This window comes from Phoenix dactylifera, unplaced genomic scaffold (assembly GCF_009389715.1).
Source record: "Phoenix dactylifera cultivar Barhee BC4 unplaced genomic scaffold, palm_55x_up_171113_PBpolish2nd_filt_p 000608F, whole genome shotgun sequence".
In the NCBI taxonomy this organism is placed as follows: Eukaryota; Viridiplantae; Streptophyta; class Magnoliopsida; order Arecales; family Arecaceae; genus Phoenix; species Phoenix dactylifera.
Window position 1 is genome coordinate 84,668 of NW_024068004.1, and position 8,497 is coordinate 93,164.

At 39.8% G+C, this 8,497-nt stretch overlaps 1 protein-coding gene across 1 annotated transcript; it reads left to right on the top strand.

Moving 5' to 3' along the window:
* The first annotated feature begins 982 nt into the window (after window positions 1-982).
* LOC103698229 (probable xyloglucan endotransglucosylase/hydrolase) lies at window positions 983-4,159 on the top strand. Its single transcript, XM_008780219.3, has 4 exons — window positions 983-1,244; window positions 1,360-1,460; window positions 1,594-1,787; window positions 3,539-4,159. The coding sequence occupies exons 1-4, from the start codon at window positions 1,046-1,048 to the stop codon at window positions 3,936-3,938; spliced, it is 894 nt and encodes a 297-aa protein (XP_008778441.1). The 5' UTR covers window positions 983-1,045; the 3' UTR covers window positions 3,939-4,159.
* Window positions 4,160-8,497: the final 4,338 nt, after the last annotated feature.

The following is an 8,497-nucleotide window of genomic DNA, read 5'->3' on the forward strand; positions in this document are numbered from 1 at the left end:
GCCAACATACTTGGTCCAACTCCCAAAGATTTTATCAGCTTGATAAATTGACACTTTTATTAGGTATAAAATCTTTAGCAACCATATGCAGCTACACTTGTGTTGACTACTAATATAAAATGTACCGTAACATGCCATAGGTGACTTTTTTATTTGAGAAAATTCATAATTAATTCTGGTTTAAGCTTATTATAGAAACTAACTAAACCGCTACTTCATCTAAGTTAAAAATTTGGTGTAAATGCCCGATATGGTCATGTTACTTTTCCTGCTTCCGTTTTTCTTAAATGCTCCTCTAAAGGAGAACCTGAGCCTGAGTCAAACTTATGCATGGTTGGAAGTACATGAAAGGTGAAAGTTGAATAAGATTTTTAACTTGTTTATTCCACCTGAACCTGCAAAATACTAACAATAATTATTTTATCTTAAAACAAATAAATATTTTTAAAAATAGGTGGATTATTTTTATTTGATCCATAGTGAACTAATTTACTGAAGTTGTTGGAGCAAAATGGATTAGAAATGAAATGATCCATTTAATTCAAATAGTTATGTCCGTAACCAGGCAGCCTAGAGGAAAGAAGTGGAAATCTTCCACCAGTTTTAGGTATCACAAGGAGCGGGGTGCTGATCTCAACTCCCAGGAAATTAACTCTGTGACACTGACCGTCGAGAGATGAGAATAAGAGGGTAGGAACAGCGGCTCCAGTTCATTCATATATAGCTGTTCCTCTCTCTCTCTCTCTCTCCCATGCAGTCAGATCCAAACCACCGAATCTCTACGCAACCCTCCATCATCGCCAAACAAAATATGATACATGAGCTATCAGCTAAGCAAGCCCATCACGTATAGCTGTACCATGATATTACTTGTATTCTAATGCAGAAGAAAAAAACAAAGAGAGCCAGAAGACTGCCACTATGGTATTTTTTATGTAAAGAAACTAATGGAATAAAGCCGCCTTTGCCCTATATAAGACCCCATGTACCTCCTCCCTCCCTGCATCAGCCCTTTCTTCCCCCACTCCCTCTTCCTCTGGGAAAAATGGCATCTTCTTCCTCTTCTTCTGTAGCTATAGGTTTGTGTTTCTTTGCCTTGGTCTCTATGACCACCATGGCTGCTCCACCAAGGAGACCCATCAATGTTCCATTCCAGAAAAACTATGTGCCTACATGGGCTGGTGACCACATCAAGTACTACAATGGAGGCAATGAGATCCAGCTCTACTTGGACAAGTACACAGGTAAATCACTTTAACAAGAACGAGAACAGATCCTACATATTCTAAAAGCTCTAAGATGCCCAGAATCCAAAATGAACCTCCTAAGTTCTAATTTTTTTAATGTTGTTTATTTCAGGCACTGGGTTTCAGTCTAAGGGCTCTTACTTGTTTGGCCACTTCAGTATGCAAATAAAGATGGTTCCTGGTGATTCTGCTGGAACTGTGACTGCCTTTTATGTGAGTGGTCTCTGTTTGTGAGACTAATAAAATGCTATGGCCATTGGCCAATGAGTAAACTATTTGCCATATAAACCAATTAAGCATTGATTGTTTCTCATTTATTTTATGCTTTTGTGATGGTGTTTTCCAGCTTTCTTCTCAAAACTCAGAGCATGACGAGATAGACTTTGAGTTCTTGGGCAACAGGACTGGCCAGCCCTACATCGTCCAGACCAATGTGTTCTCTGGTGGGAAGGGAGACAGGGAGCAGAGGATCTACCTCTGGTTTGATCCAACCAAGGATTACCACTTCTACTCTGTGCTTTGGAACACGTACCAGATTGTGTAAGTCATCTTTCTTTACTTTCCTTTTGGTCTCGTCTCCCTCTACTTTATGATTAAGCCCATGGATGAGTCCTTTCATCTTGTTTAAACTGGTCAGTTGATAAAATCCTCATAGGACAGGATAGACTGAGATTCTTTTATTTAGAACTCTCCTACTATTGCCTGTTGGGTTAGCCGTTGCTACCATTGAAATTGCTCAATAGAGTTCTCTCTCTCTCCCTCTCTCTCTCTTGGGTACTGAGATGATTTAGACAAACAACAAAAGGCCTGTTTGAATAATGCAGCACGATTGAGCTGAATTTGCCGCTGAATTTATGGATTGGGCCGTTGATTTAACATGGCTCTATCAAACCAAACATCTCACAGCTTAAATCTTGTGAAAGGACAAATGGATCTCCATGCTTTTTTTCTTTCTGCAGTTCAGTAGACCTGCAAGTTGGAATTTAGACGGAGATTTAGGCAGGCTTTTAGAAGATGTGAGTTGGACGAACCAACAAATTTGATTCCCGCAAAATTTTTAGCTTAATCCTGCAGAAATATTCAGATAAATTTTAAAAAAATAAATAATAATAATAATAAAAAAGGTTTGTTTGGGTTTGCATCTCGAAACTAGTGTACATATTGGATAAGCATGTGAAGTGTCTCATGAGCAAACACTATCACATGCGCTAGATTTTTTTTTGTGACTAACTACCATCCTTCTGGCAGTTTTTTTCATTGGCTTGGCCACCTTCCATCTAAATAAAGGTTAAAAATGTTGATAAGAAAAAGGTGATACTCATGTCTATCTCCGTAGAATATGGATGACTTCAAGCTGTCTTGAATAATATTTATGAGTCTTATTCATGGATTGTATAGACTTGTAGTCAACATAAGTCAATAAACCTATTTATTGTAAAAGAACTGTCAGTTTGTCTTGATGCTGTGTAAAATATAAATATATATTCCTCCTTTTCTTTTTGTTGAGGCATTTCCTCCGATTTACTACATCTGACATCTGCCAATTCAAATTCATTAATGAAGTTGGACTTCCATGCATAGCGTTATTGGAACAACGCTATCAGGGAATATGGAACTCGTACATGATGCCTTGTTCTGTGCTTCACTGTGGATATCATATTGTGGACTGATAACAGAGGCTATTGAAGGGCTTCAGGCTTCTAAACCTTCCATATCAAATCCCATTCCAACTATCAGATTCCATGTTGGTTTTTATTTTCTTGTTTTTTAAATTTTTGCAGAGTAACTTGTGAGAAGTTGTTCATTCTGTCGCTTCTCCCCCTATCATCATTGCAGTTATACCATCATATTTCAATTTTATTGGAAATAAAATGAAAGATTATGGTACAGGATTCTTCAAAGAATGAATTAATGTAGAAAATCAATAAGCGTTTGAAAGATTTAATGTAAACACAATATAATTCCTTTATGGTGATAAATTATTTATCCTGAATAATAATTAATAAGAATTCATGCAACAAAGATCAATGGTTTAAGTAAATTTATCCACCTCTGATTCGTCTTGGCTTTTATCTGTAATTGCAAACCGCGAGAGGTTTTTGAAGGCATTAAAACATTTTTCATCGATGGGCAAGCATGCTGCGGCCGAAATCTTTAGAAGCCTTTACATTCTAATTTAGCTGGCTCAGTGACATTACACACAGTCTATACTGCTATCTGCCACTTATATTTCATTGTGACCAAAGATCTAAAATTGCTGGCTGCTTGGCTTCTTCTGGTGCCATATATAGTTTCTTTGTAGATGATATCCCAATCAGAGTGTTCAAGAACAGCAAGGACTTGGGGGTGAGATATCCCTTCAACCAGCCGATGAAGATATACTCCAGCCTGTGGAATGCTGATGACTGGGCTACAAGGGGCGGGCTCGAGAAGACTGACTGGTCTAAGGCTCCATTTGTGGCTGCCTACCGGGGCTTCCACATCGATGGCTGCGAGGCATCGGCTGAGGCCAAGTTCTGCGCCACCCAGGGGAGGCGGTGGTGGGACCAGAAGGAGTTCCAGGATCTTGATGGCTACCAATACCGGAGACTGAGTTGGGTGCGCCAGAAGTACACCATCTACAACTACTGCACCGATCGGTCGAGATACCCGACGATGCCGCCTGAGTGCAGGAGGGACAGAGATGTGTGACTTCACAGATGATAAAGCCACCTTTGGGAACTTAGCATGCATAAATGGGAAGTGGTTCCGCTCTAGTTATTTATATTTGTACTACCTACTTGGTTGAGATGATCTTTTTATATGTCGGATACTGTACCTCTGGGAATTATTATTCTTGATGAGCACCAGGTGTATGGAGATTAAGAAGTATATATATAATGAGGGTGTTTCATGTGGCTTAATTTTCAAAACTGGGTGTCGCAAAATATTCTTTCTGATTAATGTTTAACTTTTCTTTCTTTGTTTTTTCAGAAGGTTAACATCCACTGTTAAACAGGGGGACGATCCATTTGACAACAGGGTTCTTGCCACCAGATCAATATAGGTTTTGCTTCGAGGAATACGAACAACAATATTTACTTTAAAATAGGCTTACCACAAGATTCATTTCCTTCTATTTCTTTTTCTCTTTTTATGATGTTGATCACTGTGAAACTAACGCGGTTCGTCACCTGGTAGTGTTTTCTTTTGAGGATTGGAGAACATGGACAGGTTTCATGGGCCTTACCCTTCGTTTAAGGGTGGAGTCCCCCACCCTTTATAAGAAGCAGACCGACAGAACATAAAAAGGTAAAACAAAAGGTCCACGAAACATAGCCATAAGTTGAGATTTTTTTTTTCTTCCTAAGTTGGGTGATTCACACCATTCTAGTATAAACACATCTTAAAAATTAAAAAAGTAAGATGTCTTAGAATGCCCTTGGTATCGGCATCAAGTTGTCCACAATGCCTCACTAGAGTGCTCCGCCACATAAGAAGCCAACCAATCCATAGCTTCATCTCTCGGTAGACGTGTTTCGGAAAGAAGGAAGTAGTTTCCCTAGCTAGTCTCTAGTCAGAACGGATGTGTACTAATTCTTCTGTCCGGCCTTTCACTGTAACAGAATCTATAAGAAATTACTTTGTAATTCTAGAAGCTTACAATTAATACACGTAAGCTTAAAAGTCGTAATTCTAGTATTTAATACTTTGGGAAGTTAAAGAGATATCTTAAGTAAATTAAGAGTCATGTGAGGATAAAAAGGTCACTTTTATATTCATAATGGTAGTCTAAGAGTCACTTTTGTATCTATAAATAAAAATAGGTAAACTAGAGCCTTTATATCTATAAATAAAAATAGGTAAACTAGAGTCTTGAGATGAACAACCATTGGGAGCCTCTTGCACCACTCTAGTATGCATGAATAAAAATCCCTCATGCTTCCCACTAAAAAATTCTCTTTCTTGCATCATGTTTCCTATATTTCTTGTACCTAGTTTTCATCCAAAGCCCCCCAAAACTCCAGCTCATATCTTCTACCTAAATCCTACTTCACAATTCAATTCCACCATGGCAACAAGTTCTGGTGCAAGTACAAACAACACTACCTTCAACTATATGCAAAACCTAATGTCAGTCTTCGGCAGCAAGAGCTATGATTTTTGGAGCATACAACTGAGGACTCTCTTTATCTCATAGGATTTTTGGACTTAGTCGAAGGTGGCTATCAAGAACCAGCAAATCAAGAAGCATTTGCGGCATGGACTTAAGCAAAACAAAGGGAGTACAAAGAGAACAAAAGAAGAGATGCAAGAGAGTTATTTCTCATTCAACAAGGAGTAAGTAAAACAAAACTTTCCTTGAGTTATGGGTGCAAATAAATCAAGATGCATGGGAAATTCTAAAAAAAGAGTTTTAAGGCTCCGACAAAGTTGTCTCTATGAAGCTTCAATCCTTATGGAGAGAATTTGATAATTTAGCAATCAAAGATCATGAAACAATCAAAGATTTCTTCTCTAGAGTTGTTGGAATTATTAATCAAATTAGAAGCTATGGTGATACCATTCAAGATAAGAAGATTGTTGAGAAAATTCTAAGAAGATTGCTTGTTAAATTTGTTTATATTGTTGCTGCAATCGAAGAATCAAAGGATTTATCTACTCTCAACTTGTATGAACTAATGGGGTCACTTGAGGCACATGAACAAAGAATGAACAGGTCTTCAGTTCAGCCTTTAGAATAAGCATATCAATCCAAGCTTACTACTGGAGAAAAAAAAACCTCCAAGTATGGAGCAAGAAGGCAAAGAAAGAGGCTCATCTCAAATTAAATATCAAGGGAAATGGAAGCCGTCTTGTATAGAAGCCCGAGGTAAAGAAAAATGTTGATGGGGTCGGGCCTATTTATAGAGGAGAGGCATGCCTTGCCAAGAGATAAAAACAACATTCCAATTAATGTGGAGGATCCTAGTGTGCTGGCCAATCCAGTACATGATAAGTGCTAAATAATGCATAAATTAATATCTTATTCATAGCACTTATCATTATTTTAATTCATATATTTTGTAAATTCAAATAAAAAAATTGTGTTACCTTCACCATTGCATTATTAAAAAATAATTCGATTTTGCTTGATTTTATTGATCCATCTAATGTATGCAGGTCGAATCAAATTCATCTTGGATGACCCTTGAACCCAAATCGCATGCACCCCATGAATCGGATCCTCCCAATCAATTAGAGTCGATCCCAGTTTTCATTTATCAGCCACGTGAACCTCTTCCCACCCAAAGGGTTTCTAATGGACAAATTCCCAGCCGGATTCCCAAATCTCCCAACTAAATCCAAACTTCCTCGTCCACGAACAGATCGCCCGACCAAGGAACTAAGCCCGTTCCCAAGCCTCCCCTGCATCCTCATCCCGTTCATCATCCTTACCCCTTATCCAGCCGCCCCCAAGCGCAGCTTCATCCTTCCGGACCATCTTCCACGTCCTCCCCAAATTCCCTTCCACGTCCTCATGATAAACTCAAATCCTCATCAACCTCCGAAATCCTCTCACGTCTCCATTTCAACACCTCAACGTCTTCCGGACCATCCTCCCCTTCTCCCATGTTCCAACGAAACAGAGCCGAATCCATCTCCTCCCGGCGACTCGTCTCTATCCCATGGCCAGCATCCTCTTCCTTCGGAATAAAGCTCCAGCTCATTCCCTCTTCTTCCGTGATCTTCTTCCTCCTTAAATCCTTATCCCAGCATTCAGATTAACAGTTTAGAATCTATCCAGTAGATTCATCTTCATCTCATCCTTCCTCCGCATGAACCCAGCAACACCATCTTCCCTCGTTGATCTATCTTCATCCCGCATCCAACTGGATCCTCAACGTCTTCCCAACATCTCTCCCCTGTTCCACGACATTCATCCAAGGATCAGCATCCCATGCTTTTCGCGCTTATCCACAACTGTAAATCCAATTCGTTCCATCCTCTTCCCATTCCATTCCTAACAACTAAGTCCAAAGATCCCCTGTTTCGAAACAACTTCCTCCCAGCTTCATCTCAGCCAACACAGCATCTTCCGAATTCCCACTGAATCAAGACTCATCCGTTCCCAAGCCATCTAGAACCAAGTCTAGATTAAACTTCCCCTCCCGTCCGTGTCGTCTTCCCATCGTTTCTTCATCACAGCCAAGTCCCAAGCTTTATCTTTCGATCAACTCCCCTGTTCCGAGTTCATTCTTATCCGTGGATCCAATCTTAACTTCCAACCATCTGCCTCTTCCCATGCGCCCAATCCTCTTCGTAAATCAAGCATCCAACATCTTCTTCCCAACATCCAGATTGGATATTGCAATCATCCGGATCAACTCGAACCTCCACATCCTTATCCTTCCATTCGGAATATCCAGAGAGGAAGAGAGAGAGAGGATACTGAGCCTATAAAAGGAAGAGAGTACTCCTAGGGAAACTATTCCTCCTCTTCCCCACCAGGGGAGGGGGCTGATCCCTTTATTCCTCCTCTTCCCCACCAGGGGAGGGGGCTGATCCCTTTATTCCTCCTTCCCCACCGGGGGGGCATTCCCTCTTCCCCCACCGGGGGTTGATCCCATCTATCTCTCACAGGCCAAGTTCCACGGGAAACAGAGGAGGGAGAAGAGTCTGGGCATTTTGGGAATGATTTCCCAAAGGAAGGAATCGATCTCGGGGGAATCACAAGAGGAAGAGAAGAAAGTGACGGAAGGCCGCTGCTGTGCTGCTGCTGCCGTCTACTACTGCATGGAAGCCTAAGCTCTTCACTAGGGCTGGATGCAGCCCTAACAAAGGGACACGGGTTTTATATTTTATTTTATATTCTTGGGGTTGTATGAACTTATTATTTTTAATGGATATCTTCTTTTGAATCATATTTAATTTCTGTGATTTTAAGTATGATGTTCGTACAACTGTTCTTCATGATCACTAAGTAAATATAAGATAGTCCATGCTTAGGGAAGATGCGATGTGCTGCCACCTTAGATTAGGGTAGACATTTCATGCCAACTGAAGATGGATTATGCCCAAATTACTTTTGTGAATTTTTATTTAAATGCTTATTAGGCTTGTAGCCAATTTGCATGTTAATCCAAGAACGAAATAAATTATAAATAACCCTTGTTCCGATGTTAGTGGTGAATTCCATGCCCTAGGTTCCTCCAACTGATATCCTTTTAATTGCATTTTCTTTTATTAAATTTCTTAGTTTAATTTTCTTCACAAACTCTTTCTTTTAA